At 27.5% G+C, this 20,179-nt stretch overlaps 1 protein-coding gene and 1 long non-coding RNA gene across 3 annotated transcripts in view; one reads left to right on the forward strand and one right to left on the reverse strand.

Annotated features, from left to right (window-relative positions):
- Nucleotides 1–9,586, reverse strand: part of LOC142329844 (uncharacterized) — a 164,688-nt gene extending 155,102 nt beyond the window's left edge. Inside the window, exon 1 of the long non-coding RNA XR_012757599.1 lies at nt 9,478–9,586. This is a non-coding gene — a long non-coding RNA (uncharacterized LOC142329844). The remainder of the gene's footprint in view (nt 1–9,477) is intronic.
- Nucleotides 1,039–18,340, forward strand: LOC142329843 (uncharacterized). Of its 2 annotated transcripts, none has more exons than XM_075374706.1 (2): nt 1,039–1,265; nt 17,164–18,340. In XM_075374706.1, the coding sequence occupies exon 2, from the start codon at nt 17,164–17,166 to the stop codon at nt 18,289–18,291; it is 1,128 nt and encodes a 375-aa protein (XP_075230821.1). In that variant the 5' UTR covers nt 1,039–1,265; the 3' UTR covers nt 18,292–18,340. The 2 variants fall into 2 exon arrangements, with proteins under 2 accessions (XP_075230821.1, XP_075230820.1); XM_075374705.1 differs by lacking the exon at nt 1,039–1,265 and adding an exon at nt 13,224–13,322.
- Nucleotides 18,341–20,179: the final 1,839 nt, after the last annotated feature.

Raw genomic sequence — 20,179 nt, forward strand, 5'->3', positions numbered from 1 at the left:
ATCTGGAATTCGTGAAAATGAATAATTTTTTCTATTATTTTGAAAGACGAAGGTTCTAGGTTCAAATCCTATTAAAATAAAAAATTGTTACTTTTATACAGATTTGAATACTAGTCAGTGGATACCGGGGTACTTTAGCGGTTGGGTTTTAATTAACCATAATACATCTCTGAAACGGTCGGCCGAATTTGTACAAGAATACACCTCATTTGGTCGGACCGAAGGGAAGTTATTTATTTTTCACAAGTTGAACAGATTACAACGTACACATTGGAATAGAAAATAAAAATTCTATCTTTTCTTAATAGTTTTCTGTTATGAGAATACTTATAATATCCGAATGACGTCATGTTATTTTACTTATTATTGTACTACAGATAGATGATACAATAAACAATGACGGTGAGAAAAAATTAAAATTATTTTCAGATCATTTATATAAACGAGTATAAATATAAAATTAATTATTTAATAATAAAAGTAATTAATTAATCGGTACAAAGTTAAGATTTGGACATAACAAAAAATACAAATAAATAAATAAAAGTCCGTGAATCTGATTTAAAACCTTCTCCCTTTTTGTGAAGTCAATTGAAAAACTCAAAGTTAACTACTAAGGTTTAAAAAAAGTGTCATAAAGTATTTTTGTCTTAAGTTTTATACTTTTTTTATGCATTTTAAAATAATAAATTTAATAAAAGGAAGATCATATAAAAAATAACAAAAATATATACGGTATATGAAAAAATATTTAACGATTAAGGAAACGTGTAAATTACTTTCTTCTTTTTTTCAAACATCACATGAAAATATTATTTTATAATACTATTCTACATAATATTATTATAATTATGTAATATAATTCATTATGATTTTATTTAAATAATTTTATAAATATTTAAATTGTTAGATTAAAAAAAATAATCGGTTAAGAAGGTCGTGAGAGTAATGATTGTATTTCCTACTAAAGAATTTTTACCTTTACGATTATATTTATGTTTATACTGAATTATGATTTATAGTTGTAACAAAATAAATCAGTATTCTTTTTACGACAAACTGCATAGTAAGCTAATAATATATAAGATACGTCGGTAAACAAAAGATAGGTGCGAGTGAATGACAATAGGAGGTTATGTGTAACGTCACGTTTGTTGGTGCAGTAATAGTAATAATAATAATGTAATAGACGCCTATCCATAAAAAAATTGTTTTTAAATTAGTTTTCTTGGTACGTTGCTGAATAAGAAATATTTATTCAAAAAGTAAGTATTAAATTTGTATTTTTTTACAGTTTTTATTTTAATTATAATTCTGTGATTTTAGGTTTAAAAAACATTCAACATTGTGTTCTATATTAATAATTATAATATAATTATTTATAATTATGTTAATAATTATTATTAATTATTGATTATTATCTTGAATAATCTAAGAAATTGCTATGGTTAACAAATAACATATGGAATACTAATTAAAATTACAAAATTCTACTCGCTTCTTTTCTTTTCTTTTTTCTGAAAATTTAAGTAAATAGTAACTCACAAATTTATATTTACTTAAATAGTAATCCTAACAAAAAACCGAACCCTTCCTAGATTTCTTATAAGAAGGTTTTGTAAAATTTATTAACCTTTCATACTTTTCTGAAATTATTTAACTTATTCTTTAATTATAGTCTTAGAATATTATTACTTTCAAAACAAACATATAACATTAATTCGGTGGACCTTTATTTAATACAGTTCTGGAAATAAAGGTCCACCGAATTAATTTTAACCGTATTATTTTTCTTCATATTGTAAAATTAAATCATAAGCACGGAGCGATCAATTTAACTTCACATATGGAAAACACATGAACTACTGGCTATTCTAATCCCCCCCCATAGCATGCACCCCGGCTACTATTACAGACTTTTACAGATAGCGTCTATTATTGGGCATAATAAGCGTTATTTATTTCGTTATAATAATTGTTATTGCCAAATTTTATACAATTATTTCCGTTGAAACATTAATATAAATTATTAATTTCCCGGCGAATATAGATAGAATAGCTATACTAAAGAGGAAATTAAGTCGATCATGTCAAAAATGGTTATCAGTATCAGGTTTTTTGAAGATTTTTACTTTTTAGGGTTTAACTAGTTCATCTAGAACAATAAACACATTATGTACGTATGCGCGTACGTAGTGCGACATAAAACTTACAGGAGACATCATAGTTAACATATATATATAAGGATTCGATTTTCTTTAAATTTGACTCAAATATTTCTATATGTGGGGCATTAATTATATTAATTTTTCTTTCAGAATTCGTTTAGGTGGTGGGGGAATTCACGAAAGAACCAATTTCGATTTTCTTCAGAGTCTAATTAGAGAAAAGTTTATTAAAGCAAATTGGTTTTCTACAAAGTTTTTCAAAAAAATCAACACCCACCTTTTAAAATTGAAATATATATGTTTTTTGCCCCCTTCGGTTTTAATAATTAAAAATAAAATTTTGGTGTTTTATACATCATATGTAGGACTACCAAAAAATGCTTACAAATTTCCAAAATTATAAACGCAAACACAGAAAAGTTTATTTTGAAAATTTTTACGTTCTTAAACTTCATTCAAAATTAGTCTTATTCAGGGGGTGTTCGATTTAGAAAAAACCTTTACTTAACTTTATAACCTATATATGAATACTTAAAAAAAAGTTTTTTTTAAGTTTTATTCCCAAACTCTAATAAAAAAAAATTCTGTTTTTTTTTTAATTTTTTTACCTTTAACAGCAATTAAAATTTAAATAGTTTTGGGTCACTCCTGAGATATAAACTCAAAAGTAATCCAACACTCATATGTACCCGCATACACAATAATGTTTTTTGTTCTAAATGAACTTGGACCCTAAAACGTAAAGATTTGCAAAAAAAACCCTTTCTTGACACGATCACCGTACTTTCCTCTTTAGTACTCTACCAACACATTTGCCAGGAGAGTAAAAATGATTACAAGTTATGGAATCAGTTACTGATTAAACCTTATTCATAACATGTTAAAATATATTTTTTAGGTATAAAATTTAATTTAAATTTTTTCCTACAAAAAAAACAATCGCAAGAACTTTTTTCTCTACATTTTTTCTTTGTTTTCCTGGGAGTATCAATTCTTTATAACTACCTGGAAGGGAATCCTCTATAAAAAGTTTGATATTTGTTAACGAAAGTTTTTTTTTAAATTTATTTGCTTTTTTTCTATTCCATGAAAATTTTTCCAAGATGTAATTCTAGCAAACCACAATTTTCAAAACGGTAAGGTAGAATCAAAATATGTCCCTGTCAAAGTTGTTTAAAAATGCTATTTGCTGTTATATCAACATCCATCGAAATTTTTTTATCAAGATATATCCTTTTCAGTAAATAAAAAAATTATGGAACTCCTCCTAATTCCATTATTTTTAGAAAATTTGTTTGAAATTATGTTAAATTTTTTCATTGCAAGTTTTGGGAAAATTCATCCAAGAAATGGTAATTATAAAAAACGCAGGCAAAAAGCTGTTGCATAATTTTCCCTGCCTTGCCCTTGACAAATTTTGATTTGAAATATACCATACGTTTTATAGATATTAATGACTTAATTATTCAATATTTAAAATGCAGTTGTAAAAAAAAAATAAAATGTTCACTTAAATTATTTTCGTCCGATTTGACCAGTTTGATTAAATGATGTTTTTATTTTAAAAATTATGCTGGATTAACTGAGAAAATAATAAATATTTAATTGAACAAAAATAACTTACTTTTACCATCAAAATTTACTGTATTTAGAGTATAAATTCCCCCCAAAAATCTAATTTTTTAATCAAAACATTCGGGCCCAATCGGACTCTTTTGCTTAAAACATTTGTGGAACGTAATAAAAGTACAGTTTACAACAAAAATGAGTTCCGTGATTGCCCGCTTTCCCGATGGAGTCGAAAATCAGCTCTAATCTGTCATACATACAGCCAAATATTTGTGCCAAACCTCATTGTTTTTGGTCAACAAGTTTCCGTAGACGAAAAAGAAATTAAAAGTTTCACTCCTAAATTAGATTTAATAACATTGGAATTTTAAATAATTTTCATTGTACTAAAGCTCTAATATCACTACACAAAAAGTAAAAAAATTGCAAAAAAAACGAATCCTGCCCTTTCTTTAATTTTGTTGAAAATTTAACGCCATTAATGTCCCACATATATAGAAATGTTAGAGCCATTTTCAAACAAATTATGTGAAGGCATTCCCTAAGATATTACCAAATAACAAACAAACACACGTACGCACAAAAATACATTCACCTTCCAGAAATTTCTATTATATTTTGTGTTTTTTGGACTAAGAGGTCTGGAAATGTTGAAATTTCTAAAAGACCCCCATATCCAACATTTTGGTCGCCGTTACACTTCACCTTTATAACTAACTATCTTGCTGTAGCAGTAATCAACGTTTAAAATCTCAAAAAAGAAATTCTAGAGAAGTTGTTTTAAATCTTTTACTTCTAAAAAAATGCGCCTGAACACGATTATTAGTGCAACAGATTAAAATGTTTTAAAAAGTTTTATAGGCTTTAATTTTTGTCCTAACATTGTAATTATTCTATTAAAGTGGATCTGAGCAATTAATTGCCAAGAAAACTCTATTTTTTTTAACAGCAACTTCCCTGCTAATATTTTCATAAAATTCCACACCTAAGATTATTCTTCAGTTCAGAGCTAAGATAGATGGTCATAACACAAATTTCGTTAAAAACAGTTCAACCGTACACACTTAGCAAAGAAAACGTGCATAAAGAAACCAATAAAAAGGAATAAAAATTTGCTTCAATTTTTTTATAGAAGATAAAGATATGAAAAAATATGCACGAGCATTCTTATATAATAACTTATATAAGATTATATAGATATAATTTTATATATATATATAACATAAGTACAAACAAATAATCAAATTTAGATGTTGATAGTGAACTCGCTACGGAAAAACTGCATTACTTTTTTACCTGTAAAATTTTAAATATTAACATTTGGTATTTAGGCTTTGATATCTCCAGGGCAACCGCTAGATTTTTATAAATATAACCAAAAAGAAAGTCCTACATCTCTTTTAAGATTTCCTTGCGATAACTATGAAGCTTCCTTAAATATTATGCAGCGATTATTACATAGGCAGAAATTGTATATACATACATATATATATATGTATATTAATGAAAGTTCAAGCCTGTCCCGATACAATGTACTTAGAGCAGCAAAAGACATTAAAAGAGAACAACAATATGCTTTTATAAAGCAAAAATGGTAAAATTTTCTTCCGTAACAAAAAGGTGACAGGACAATCACTCTGACCTGCATGGATGATGTGCGTTGCACGTGTTAAGTTTGTACATATTTTTGTAAGTTGAATTTGTTTTCCTAAATTTTTATTTTTAAATTAATGAGTATATACTAATTAAGGATATGTTCAGAGGGTTTTTGACAATCGCTTATCATTTGTTCAACAAAATATTACAAGTATGAATGAGAAAAACTTTGATCATTTCATTCTTAAACTTAGAACTCTTGATAACATGCCGCATGTAAAAGTTCACAAGTAAAAATAAAAATTTAATAGTAAGTAGCGACTTAAATATTAACACCTTAAAGCCCAATAGGCAAGTTGACAGTTATCATGATGGCTAACCTTGGCCTAAAATTATTGAGGATCCCACTAGAGTGACAGCTGACACTATTACTCTCATTGACCTCATTTTTTTAGGTCTAGTATTAACTGGTAATATTAAGCAAGTCAGTTGGGTGGTTGATAATCGGATAACTAATCATCACATGACTATTGTGTGTATTATGTGCGAGAGAGTGACTCAGATTTGAAAAAGTGAGATGATCGTATAATCTTGATTATCAGTTACTTAAAAAAATTACTAAAATCACATGGGATGAAGTATATAAAGCTGAGTATGTGTCAACGGCATTCAATAAGTTTATATATTATAAAACTTAATATCCAGCTTTCGGAAATTTAAAAACAGTTGGGCAGGAGAAAATAAAAAATTGAAGAGGTGGATGAATAAGAAGAAGCTGTTATTAATGGTAAAGACAAAAAATAACTTGTGTAAACGATACAAAATATTCCCAAATAATTTGCAAATAAAAAATTATTACATTACATATGAAAATTATTTAGTTAAGGAAATTATTAAAGTAAAGAGTTGTTATAATATTTTAATTTATTTGCTGCAAATCAAAAGACACTAAAGGTTAGTGGGAAATTATAAAACGATGGGAGAAACAGGTAAATAAAATAAAAATATAGTATTAAAGGATGAAAACAATGAACTGGTAACGTGTTCGAAAAAGTATCTAACATGCTAAATATGTTTTTTACAACTGTAGCTAATGATATAAGGGAAAATATTAACAGGGATAAAGAGCTAGACACCATATGACAATAATAGTTATAATATCAGCTTCAGGGACCATCTATGTAAAAATTCCATTTTCTTGCTCCTGACTACAAAAAAAAGAGCTAAATCTGTTATAAATTCCTTATGAGATTGAAAATCTCCTGGATTTGATTAAATAACTCCTATAATTATAAAAATCTATCGCTGAGTACATAATGGTTTATTTTATTAATTTTAGTATAGCTTCTGGCATATTTCCAGGTGTGTTGAAGAAAGCTGCGAGTTATACCTGTACATAAGGGATCTGACAGGACCGACCTGAGTAATAACCTACTAGCCAATAACTACCTATTATATCCAAAATTTTTTAAAAAATAATAGTCAAATTAGCAAGTTTTTTGAATAAAGAGTTCGTTTTTAGCAGAAAACAATTTGGTTTCCAAAGTAAACTGAATACAGAGGATGCTCTGTTATATTTTGTCACAAGTACATACACGATGGTATAAATGATGGAGTTTTTTGTGCCGGTCTTTTTGTAGATGTAATGAAGGTTTTTGATACAATGCACCAATATATCTTACTCAATCAACTACATAATGCAGGAATTAAAGGTGTCTCATATCAGTGATTCTGTTTGTACTTATCCGATCAGATTCAGTATACCAAAACGGGAAGAGAAATCTGTGATAAGAAAAAAATACTGTATGGTATCCCCCAGGATTCAGTACTGTCTGGCCCCTTATTTTTAGTGATATAAATGACGTATGTATTGGACTTTTTAAAGAAAGCATATCTGCCTTTGCAGATGATATAGCACTGTTTTATAGAACAAATTAAATTATTGTTTACCAATGATTACTTGGCGATGCCACATATGTTCTTTTCAATAAAAAAAAAACTATAGCTTTTTGATTCATTTAAAATACCATCAGGTATCTTGTAATAATAGCAAACAATGCATAGGTCCAATACAGAAATAGTAGTGTAAATAAAATACCTGGGTTTACTTGTAGAAAGAGTTGGAAAAATCATGTAACTCATTGGAAGAATAAATTACTTACATATTCGAGTATGTTTTATACAATCAAGCCAATGTGTAATAGATTAGTACTAAGGAAGATATACTTTGCTTTAGTTAATTAGAATACGATTTAACAATTTGGGGAGATACTTATCATATAGCAGTCAAACCAGTTGTTACACTAAAAAAATAATTTTTTTGATCAGATGTATCTTAGAAACAAATTACATGTCTCAATATCTAAACCTAGATTAACAAAAGAAAGTTTTAATTATATAAATTATTATATAAGTAATAATTATATCAATATATAAATCTATTGATAAAAATAATAATATTGTACTGATAAGAGGGAAGGTCATACTGATATAATTAACATATATATACTATACTATATACTATATATATACTGTACTTATATATATATATATATAAGTACAGTAGCTTTAATTTATGAAATAATGTTTTGGTCGACCACAATTCCAACTCAATGAATTTACAATAAGTAATATATGTACCACCCCCACAAGCCTTGGGATGTATGTTATTAATCTCTAAATGCAGTGGCAGAATAATAAAATTAAATGCATTAGATAATAACTTAATAAAAAATATTCACTTAAAAACACTTTAGTCCATTGGTGCTTAATTTAAATTTCTATGTACACAGAAACAAATACATAATTAGTTTTTACTAATTACCTTCTCTTTCACCCTTCCAGCATGTTTTTGGACAGATTTGCCAATCAAAGAGCCCTTGCTTTTTGCCATCTCCTGATCACTACCAAAAAATAACTAAACCACTTTCATATTCCTTCCACTGACTAAACTAGAAAAGGGAATGAACAAGGAAGGTTCCATACACTCGCGGAGTGAAAAAAAAACCCTTTCACCAGCACACCGGGGTACTTTCCAGCACTCATAAGCGACAGTGCTTTCTCTCCCTTGCAGCCTTGTGTGCGCTTCCTATGTGCACATGCATACAACAGCCAAACACCATGCTGCTAGAACTGTGAAGCGCACAGCTCCATACAAAGTTTTTGTATCTTTTCATAAACCGAGGGGGATAGTTACTGACAAGCTTAAGGATTATAAAGAAAGAATAAAGAAAAAAGGACTCATTATATTAAATTTTATCAATAATATCTATTGGAAATAGGGGGTTCTGTAGTTCCACAGTGCGACTAATAAAGATTAAATAAATAAAACATATATTATTCATTACTGATATTATATTATATATATCTGCCTTTGTAAATTTCAGCCTGACCGAAGAAATTATTAAAAAAACTTTTTGTTAATAAATGAAGACAAACCCGTTTAAAAAAACCTGCTAAGATGTTAATCAGGATTAACATATCTTTCAAATTTCGTTAAAAATCGGTTCAGTCGTTAATAAAGATTTAATAACATTAATTTCCCGTACACACAAATGGCTTGATGTTATCACCACATAAGTATGAAGCTTATGTGAGAGATAAGGAAAATGGAATTTTGTAGCTATGAAAGATGCCATGCCTGATCGAAATTCGAACCCGGTGAAATCATCATAATTATTAGTTTATTATTTAATTGCATGATTATTTACCTTCACTCGTACCCTAGTTACTAAGCAAAACAAACGTCAACACATACATACAGAGTTATAAGTAAAAACCTTTCATGCAACCTTTTTTCCCTATTCGATTTCTATAATTTTGAACCGCGAGAATACGCATTAGTAAAATAAAAGTATAACTTTCGGCGTTATACTATAATTAAAAAACAACAGAATATATTTTGGACAAATATTTTTCAGTTTACCTATCTTTTCTTTAAACATAGCATACAAGAAGCGACACAAGCTTTATGTTGAATACGTAATGAAATACTGTTACCCTCGTAAATACAGCGATGTCTTATTATATTACAATAAATTCGACCAAATGTATAAAAAATTAATAAAACATTATTTCATTTAAAATAAGAACTCATAATTCTTGTACAAACCAGTATAATGAAGGTTATTATGAATATATTTACCTTTACTCATAAGAAAGTATTTCGATGCACAATTTTAAAAAATTACTTCCAACACATTCACCTCAATCATAGTTTGGTAACTGCGTCCAACATAAGAAGAGAACTGTATGAACAATACAAAAATAACCTAAAACGTATGCGCGTAGATAACAGTGTAACAACGAGTCTGAACGAGACAAACAGAAACAGTCGAGTTAAGTGCAGTCAACGTATCTCATCAGTTACGTTCATATACAGTATAGTTATTTAATATTAGTATTTTTGTGTCTTCTGTTTAAATGTCTTATTTTGTTGTTGTTACATTCATTTACAATGCTTAAATTCTATTTCGATTTATTTATTTATTAACAGATAAAAAGCTAGTAATTTATAATATAAAACCCTTAATGTAAGTTTATCAAATTACGGAGTGTGTTTTTTCAGGTTCAAGAGATTATCATAAAGTTTCTTAGAGAGCAAATTCCCGTAAATACTCCACCCTCCACGGATCAACCCCCAAGATTATTAAGGGAAAAATTTAATAAAATTTAGTGTTATTATTTTTGAATCGTTGTTTTTCATAACATATTCTACCTTCAACGACAACTAAAAAAAAAAATATGATGTGGACAACCATAACTTCCTTGTACGCCTGTTATATTAAATATATTTATATTTTATTACCTTTTTTCTTTTTTTTATTACTGCATTATATATATATATATATTTTACAATCAGAGGTTAATAATTATTAATAAATCAATATATTTAAATTAAAAAAAAGTTAAAAAAAGGAAATGAACTCGGATTCTCGTCGATGTGCTTTCCCCTTGTAAGAGCAAAATATTTAATTAATTAAAATTTTATTAGGCTATAACTCTAGAACCAATTAAAATAAGTACCGCTTGTGATATATCGTTGAAAGGCTCTCAATAAGGACTTATTATTGCAGTTAAGAAAAAGTCCAAAATCTAAATTGTTTGGATTTTGTGCATTTTTTTGCACACTTCTGGTTCAGTCGATTGCAAACGCAAGTAGAGGTGCACAACTAGATGTTACAGCAGTCCTAAATCCAAAATTTCAACATTATACGGGTAATCGTTTTTGAGTTATGCGAGATACATAAGTAAGCACGTATGTACAGACGTCATGCCGAACTAGTCAAAATAGATTCAGGGATGGTCAAAATGAATATTTTTGTTGAATTATCAAATTTTTCGCGACAAATTACTTACGTTACTTCGTATAAGTAAGCAAAAACTATACTAACGGTAAGGGGGATTTAAGTTCCCTTACACCACCAAGTTCTCTTACCTTTATAATCACCATAAATTAACAAAAAATGAATATTCAAACAATTTTTTTTTTAATGTTATGCTCCGTTGGAGTCAGTATAATAAAACTTAATTTTCATTTTAATTTTAATGTGCAGATCCCTTGCAACCCCACACTATCTATGTACCACAATCCCCTTCGAATATATATAAAAAAATTGCAACATTTAAACCGTTCTTTTTCAAAATGTCTTTAGGGTCTCCTGACCCTCCACACAAATGGAGCCACTTACCCCTGAAGATCCTTTAATTAAAAAATATTCACATAGTGTGAAATTTAAGCCATTCCTTTTAAAAAGATCTTATATTTTTGGAGGCTTAAAAAATTTAATGGTGCCACAAAACTGGATTTCCTGTGTCAATAGGCACTTGACACCTTTAAGAAAAATAGAAATATTATGGAGTAATTTGATTCTGTACTTCAAAGCGCTTTCTACGTTCTAGAATAAGTAAATTACTAGTGTTATTAATAGTGGCATATTAATTAAAAATTCTTATTCCTCTAGGTCGTTCTCCCCTATCCACCAATTAACAAAAAGTAAAAATGGCGATTTCTTTTTTTTTGCATTTTGTTTTCTGACCAGTAGAAAATATCTATCATGTTCGGGGACACCCCCTTGCACTCTTTGTTCTTCTAAATATCGTAGGCTATCTTAAATTAATAACAATTTAATGATTCAATATTTTAACAATTTTTTTTCAAAACAAATAAAGATTTTTACAGCGGGCCAGTAAAAAGCTCAATGATGTCATAAAGTTTGGGTCCCATTAACTGTTCATTCTACACTTCTGTCTCTTAAATTAAAAATGAACGATTATTGAAATATTGTTGTATTTCAAATAATAAAAATATAAATATTGCAACTACAGAATAGTAAAAATAATATTATATTCTTTTTGAGATACTATAATGTCGAAACACTTCTTATTAAAAATGAATTGTATCTTCAAAGACAAAGAACTGATCAGCTTATGATCATAATGCAATTCATGATGAATCTAGAATTATAGGCGATTGAATTAATATTCGTTGAAATCTATCCTTTTAGTTTGAAAACTTGTCTGCATATAGGCCACAATATGTCAAATATGTCTGTATTTAATCTTGTGTTGAAATTTAAAAAAAAATAAGAATTTGAGTTAAACAAACCCCTCCAGTTTTGAACTCTGTAATTTTTCACTTCCATACAACAGCAGAATCACTTTAATAGGATGTGCATGAAAATTTAACTTTCTGTGACTAAAATATACAAAACATTTTTTCTAAACTTTCACATTTATCCCCTTTACATAAATGTAATTCAAAACTTTAAACTGTGCCTTATGGATGGCCTTGTTAAGTTTTTGTTTTAGTAAAAAAAAATTTTACTACTGTAAGTGACAGTCATTTGTAACATGCAAGAAAGTATGGTATATTTGAATAAATGGCTGGTGCGGAATCACTACCCAAGTTATCACGAGGTACTCTTTTACTAATCATCAAATAAAATTATTAATTTCAATTAAATTTAACAAAGTTTGTTTAGAACTTATTTGCAAAGAAAGTTTCTGCTTTTTCTTTAATAAAATTTATTCTAATTTATCATTTAAAAAAAATTTATTATTAAATGATTCTAATAAAATTCAACTGAATTCAATAAGAAATATATTACTAAAATAAATGAATTTATTAAAGTACCTCTCCTTCCAATCTCTCCCAAAAATTCCACCAAGGAGAAAATATTGGAAAAGACTGGCTCTGCATGATCAAAATATTAAATGACAAATTTAAGTGCACGTATTATGTACTTAAATACTTTATAATTAATATCTTAAATTAGCATTTTTATCTGTAATAATTTTTATTTATTTTATTATCTTCACATCACATACTTGCATCACTATTCACCGATTAATTTTATTTATAAATAAGGATAAACCATTTTTTATTTTGTTTATTAATTCAGTAGATTTGTTGCTACTCTGATCAAAGTTTTTCCATGAATTTTCTTGTTCATATTCTGAACTGAAATGTTGAATAATTTTTATGTAAGTCATTTGATTAACAATGAGCAAGCCCATTTAAAAATCTAACGCAGACTATTTTTAATTTTTATATACTTTATATAATGAAATTAAATAAATAAATTCTATATAAAAGTTCATATAAATAGTTAGAAAATTTTGCTGCAAATTATAACTGATTGTTTTAATTATGACTTAGAACAAAAATATATAGCAATAACACTAAATATAGTTAAAATTATAATTCAGTTCCTCAATCTCAAACAAATTTTATAGCTCATATGAAGTAATAAATTTTTTCAAACAATAAAACAAATAAGTATGGTTAAAAAGACATTGTTAATGTGCTTTTATTAGAACAGATGATGTTATCGAGTATTAAAAAAGCTATGTATACGCATATATAAATAATGATTACTTTGTCTAGAGGATTAGTTAATCTTTTATTAAGGTGAAATATTTACACAGAATGACTTCTTATTTCAATTGTATCATAAGAATATTCTATCTTTTACCAGACATAAAAAGGTATTTTAATCATTTTATTAATTTTTATTTTAATTTAAAGATTTCTATTTTATGAAAAAATCCAAGAATATATCATAGAACTAATTTAATTAAACAATAATTTACTCTAGCAAGAAAAACGTGTTATTTTGCTTATCATTTAATTTATATTTATTGATTTTAAACTGACTTTAAAGTAGTACTAAATTCAGTCTATTTGTATTTTTTTTTAAATATATTCATGCCTTACTATTCACCAAATTGACCAATTTAGATGGTTTTTTTTTCATTTCATGAAGAAACTTTCTCTTCTAGATCATTTGTAAGATTTCAGACATAGCTGAATAAAAAAGATTTTTGAAACCAAAAATTTCACACTCTTTAGATATGATTTGAAAATAATTTTAATTTTCATATTTTGCCATATCACTGCTTAATAGTATTATATTTATTTATGAAATAAATACATATAAAATAATTCATTTCCCATTTCAGGTACTTTTGATATTATTTCTTTGTACCTTACTTACTTCTATGAAAATGCAAATTTCTTGATTAATTTTATTTTTATAGAAATATAATTACATATTTTATACAAATATAAAACTTAAGGTAACAAACATTAAAAATTGATAATTATAAAAACCCATTTCATTAAAACCACTACAAAGACAAAAAAAACTTTAGCTTCTTTAAAATTTGACTTAGAATTTAAGTCACCTTCATTCTAACCAGAATATTTCTTCTAAGCATCATATGCCAAAGATTTCAGTACTATTACATCACACTCTTATTAAATTCTTCGCATGACAACAAAGAAAGTCGCAAAGATGTACCAGTTTCTAATAACTACTTAATACTATTACCATCTTCAATAATACTACCCTAACCCTTTCTCTAGTAAGACTTTTCATTGGCTTCTCTTCCAAATGGTCTATCCATTAAAGATAATTGTCTTTCCCATTTCATAGGCTTTGTTAATTGTAAAATTTGATGTAATTTTCTAATTGCACGGATAGCTCCCATGCAATTAACTTTGTAGGGTACAAGGTACCTACCGTGTAAGGTATTACAGGTATTACTGATAACCGTAGTTATAATACTATATTTTTAATGACAAATTCTCTTGGAAAGATTAAATTTACTGTTTACAACAACATCAAATCATGTTTTTTTTCTTTGAAACATCTAAAAAACACACTACCCTTGTCATCATTATTTTGCCTAAATATATATATATATATATACATATATAGTAGACCCGGCAATGCTACGCTACTGCTAGATTTAAGATTAAATGAACACGTTTAATAAAACATTACGAAACTTCACAAAACTTAACCTTTCACTTTCAAGTCAAAATGTAAATACATCCAATTGGCAAAACAACAGCACTCCCTACCGGATTTAATTCAAACCACTCCCTAAACGCAATAGTCGACGGAAAATAACTTATCAACGAAAATTAACTTATCAACGAAAATAGATATGGCTGCAAAATCATCACAGTTAATACTGAACATTTAGAAATTTACAGAACTTCGCAAAATTTAACTTTCACTTTATAGAAGTCAGCATGTAAATCCAATTGACAAACAGCACTACCTATCGGATTTATTGAAACTACTCTCTAAACACAGTCAAAATACCGCTAACTTTCTTTGTTGGTCAGATCGAGGATATCATTAGCTTTAAACCCTCTTCGGACAACGCGGATCATTTTGCAAAAACCCGCGCGTAAATCGGTTCAGAAGTTGTTTTAGTCAATAGCGGACACATATACAACACTGAATTTTTAATACAGGAAAAGGACTGTTTGTATATTTGTTTCGTAAATATCTCATAACAGCGATGAACTTGGGTGATTTACGTGCGCACGCCCGCGAAGATTGATTCTGAATTACTGCTAGTGCGCTGGTATAGAGCTAGTTCGAAAAATTGTATTTATGGTAGAATTTGGCTCATATTCAGAACATGTGTTATTACATGGAAAATAATACTTCCGCAAAAATTCCGATTGCTCAATCTTATTGGAAAGAAATTTCAGATTCCCTAGAAGGGTTAACCCTTCATTCCCTAGAGGGGTTAATGAATACTCAATTTCAATTGATATTAATTACATTCCAGAAGAATCAAATACTGGACCTCACCTCATCACATAAGCAGAACTGAGCGATCTAATTTGTGACTTGTATTTGTTGAAACAACATGCAGAACCCCTAGGTTCATGTCTTAAAGAATGGAATCTATTAAAAAAAGGATACTAAATTTCAGTATATAGAAATCGAAATGAAAATTTACTGAAATACTTTAGAAGAGACGGTTATTAAGTATGATGAATAGTCATGGTGAATCATTGCTTACCTGAATGTGATAGGGCTTCTTCTCGGTTGGTGGGATAGCTGGACTAGATAGATATAACATGGATAGATAAACATTACACAGTTAAAGACTGCCCAAAAAGGAATCAATTTACCCCAGGAAAGGAAAATGTGATTATTTCATTGTGATTTTTATTATTATTTTTGTATTCAATTATTTAAGAAGTTTCAATATTTTAAAGGGTCATAACTAAAAATCTGAGGGTGATGAAGAAAACTGATTTCATTAAAAAAATTCAGCATAAAAAATATTAATTCACCTACTTTTATCTCAGTTCCAAATTATTTTTTTTATTGACCTGTGTTATTAATATGAACATTTTTACACTGTAGTATATTTGTAATTATACTTTAATCAATTTACAGTTTCTCCTACCATCCAGGCGAATGTGAGCAGTTTTGTTTATCTGTGGTGTATCATACCCTACTTGATCTATATAAAGTATCATAGATTTTTTTTTTAGTGTTAAAAAATTAAAAATGTGGTAGTTTATTGAACCATAATTATTGTTGGTAATTATGCTGAATAAATGTATATTATTGACATTAATCATGTAACAGAACTTTTTATTAATTATGATTTATTCTATAGAAAATTTAATTATAATAAAGTATCACAATTGAAATTAGTAGTAAGAAATCCAGAAACAAGAAGTGACAGTTGTCCTTTGTACGTAAGAATAGGGTCACAAAAACTTAAGTTCAGGCCAGACAGGTTTACTTTTATCCTTTTTATACTGCACCTTAATATGATACCTACCATTCATAATTTTGTTGTTAAATTTAAATAAATAATAAATCTGAGCTGTCCAGGAATGTAATATTTATTTAAAATTTATTAAAACTGAATTTAACAAGTTTTTAAAAGCAAACTTTTTTTACAAATTTCCTTTAGGAAAACAATACTACTCTGTTGATGAGATTTTAAATAATATTTTTTAAATTAACAAAAAAATTTTATTCATACTTGTTTAAGACTCAAATAAAACATAATAAAAACTATAAATTGTCTTTCACTTATTTCTCACAAGTTCATCAGTCAGATATTAATTAATATTAGAGACTATACAATAGATGATGGAAGAAAAATTATTTACATATAAAAAAATCTGTAAGTTCCAGTATATTACAAATGATATGGGAATGTCCATTTTCCAGTGTGAGGATTGTAGCAGTTCAAGGTCCAGCTGAACCGACTGACATTTATTTTCATCATTTGATCATTTCCAAGGCCACCAGTATGTTGTTAGGCTCTAATTAATAACACATATTGTCCAAATGATTTATGGATATAACAAACTCACTAAATAAACAAAGAATACAACTGCATATAAATGCCGTATAAGAAAGCCACACTAGATACTTGAAGATTTCCAAAACATGAATCCATGAATTATTTTTACATTACTATTTAAAATTTTTCATTTTTAAAAAAAATATTTTTAAATAATAAAATTATTGATTATTCTTTTTATGTTTAGATGTCCAATGATCTTGAAAAGAAAAGACTACTTTGCGATGATAATTGTCAGTGTGGAAATTCTTCTGGTTATTGTAGACATGTGATTCGACAATGTGGGCGTAATTGCCAATGCGGTATTACATTACAAGACTGTAAGTGTGAGAAAATACCATTTGAACGATCAGAAGGAATATGCAAAGGTGCAGCTTCAATTTTATCAGAACGTATAAATCATTTAACATATGTTATTTGTTGCACATGTATTATTGTGATTGCAATATGTGTTTTGGTTTTAATAATGTATAATTTTTTTACAAAAGATAAGATTGAACATTCTGGTGTAAAAGAAAAACAAAGTTCATTATGTAAAAGGATTGTAGATGAACAGAACTCAATTTTAATGGGATATAATGATATAGAATCTGATAAATTTAAAAAATTTACAGAACCTACAAGAAATGTATTTTATATAATTAATAAACCATTAACTAAAGAAAAAGCATGTCACATTGAATCTGTTCTAAAGTTACTAACAGATAAGCTTGTTTACATCATTGAACTGAACGAGGATTTACAAAAAAGAGACCGTACAGGAGAACCTGATTACATCACAAATCTCCAAAAATATTACATGAATTTAAATGTAATTAAAACTAGTGAATCACAATTTTTTCACGGTTCATTGTTTGAAAATGACTGGCGATCTAGCAGTGAAGAGTTATGTTTGCTTGCAGCAAAAGCATTAGCTGTTTGGCAGTTCGGCGGTGCTGCTATCTCTGAAAACTTGTTAATGAATTCAAGGGACATTTTTGATCAAATAAAAACTATTTGTTTTGCCGATAAAGATATAATTTATTGCCCTCAAGAATGTTCAGCATATACATATCAACTAATGAAAGAAATCTTAAAACAAATGAAAACTTCTCAGAGTGGTGAATTTAAAAGTATTATTGATAAATCTATCAGTGATTTTTGTAGTAACAAAGCCACTAGAACTGGTTGTAATCGTGTATATCGATTACAGAATGATGATATGTGCGAAGGTAATTCTGGAAATTGCAAGTTTTTTCGAACAAAAAATATGCAAAAATTGAAAAACTATCAGAAAGTTTTAAAACGTTTCTGTCCAAATATAATGTTGGATTAGTTTGATTATAGAAATTAATTTTTTTATTAAATTATGGTAAATGCTTGTGTTCTTTTGTTGTTTTTTTATGTATATTAATAATTTATTAATTAATATTAATAATTAATATACATAAATGAGTTAATTATAATTCTGGTAGTTTTTATAATTACTTCTTTAACCTTTTTACAATTATTTTAGCTACCTTTATTTCCTTAAATGAGATTTTTTTTAGATGAATTTGAATAAAAGATGCTAAATTTAGAGGTAAAATTCAGTCAGTTCTGATTGTAACTGGTGAGTTCAATAATAAAATTCCTAAAAATTTTTAAGGATATGTTAAGAATTTTTTCTTTTAATTACATGCCAAATTTCAAATATACCTTTTACACATTAAATTAAAAATTATTACCCATATAATTAAATAAAAGAATAAAATATACAAATACAATAACATACATATAATAGTAGAATACGTATAAATAATAGCTGTTTGATAAATCAAACAGATATTTTAGAACTTGTTACAAGTGTCAAAGCTAGGAGGCTGGAAGGGCATGGCAATATAGGGAACACCAAAAACAGTCATATATAAAGTAGCAGCCACATAACAGCGAGCTTGGATGATCAGCCTGCACATTACTGCTATATTACTGTTCTCTGAAACATTGGCACACCATGATTATCATATCTTAGTTGTACAAACATGATGCAACTTAGACTGGGTAGTAATTGTCCCCACGCCAACCTTGCCATTATTTGGCGACGATTGTATACTTTTATATATATATATAAGTAAATTAATAATAAATCTATGAAATGAAAAAAAAACCAACCAAATTTAAATTGTAAACTAAAATATTTACGCATGAGATAAATATACTTCATTATAATTTCAACTGTCCACCTTTTAAACATTACCGAGTGGTAATGTTGTGCATTAACATGTGAGATTTTGATGGAGCTGCTGACCAGAGATCTTTACTCTGGATTAAGGGCCTTAGAGACTAGCATCACGATTACAATGAACCTTGACTACAATGATTCTTTAGAACTTTAAAGAAATATAAATTTCTAATGGTAGAAAAACATAATAGTCATGGTAGAAAAATAAACACATAATAAGAAGCTATACAAATAATTTAAACACAGAGTTTTGTTAATGATAAAAAATTGTCTATTTGATATATACTTGTATTTATATCAATGAATCAACTTACAGAATATGGAAGTGATAGCTGCTTATTATTTATACTTTCATAGCAGTGTCTTCATAATTGCTGCAACTAATGAATTGAGGTATTATTGTAAAAAACAACATTGACTAAAACAATTGATTAAGATATGAGTCAATTTCAGTTGATCTAATATTATTTTGCATTACACGGGGAATTAATTGCATTAAGAGTGTGTGTGTCATCATATCTAGTCAATCTATATAATTTCATTTAAATGTATTTCATTATTAAACCAGTTAATTCTATAGTTAAGTTCATCTTTAAATTCTACTCTACTGAGATACTAATGAGATGTTATGTAAAACTTTCATGAAGATTGCAAGAGAAATTCAAGTATAATCATGTTAATTGCTAGGTGAAGTATAGTGATTTTACAGTATACTCATTGTTAAGTGCACAGAATGATCAATAATTCTATTTTATTGTAAAAAAGAATGAACTGAAGATAACATAAAGCTCAAAAAAAATTGTGTAAAACTTTTTTTAAAAATAGAGATATAATTAACTTGCTTGGAAATATGTTTATTGATATTTTCAGAAGTATTGTGCAGTTATCTCAACAAGGTTAAATGACATATTTAATGAAGAAACTGTAAAATATTTCTGCAAATAGTCTCTGAAAAAAAAATTTACTTAGAGAGCAAGTCGTTTTCAAACATTGGAATGTTAAG

Source organism: Lycorma delicatula, chromosome 9 (genome assembly GCF_047948215.1).
Source record: "Lycorma delicatula isolate Av1 chromosome 9, ASM4794821v1, whole genome shotgun sequence".
NCBI classification, from domain to species: Eukaryota; Metazoa; Arthropoda; class Insecta; order Hemiptera; family Fulgoridae; genus Lycorma; species Lycorma delicatula.

Coding starts and splice junctions, on each gene's coding strand:
- LOC142329843 (XM_075374706.1), top strand. CDS start 17,164: ATGTCCAATGATCTTGAAAAGAAAAGACTACTTTGCGATGATAATTGT.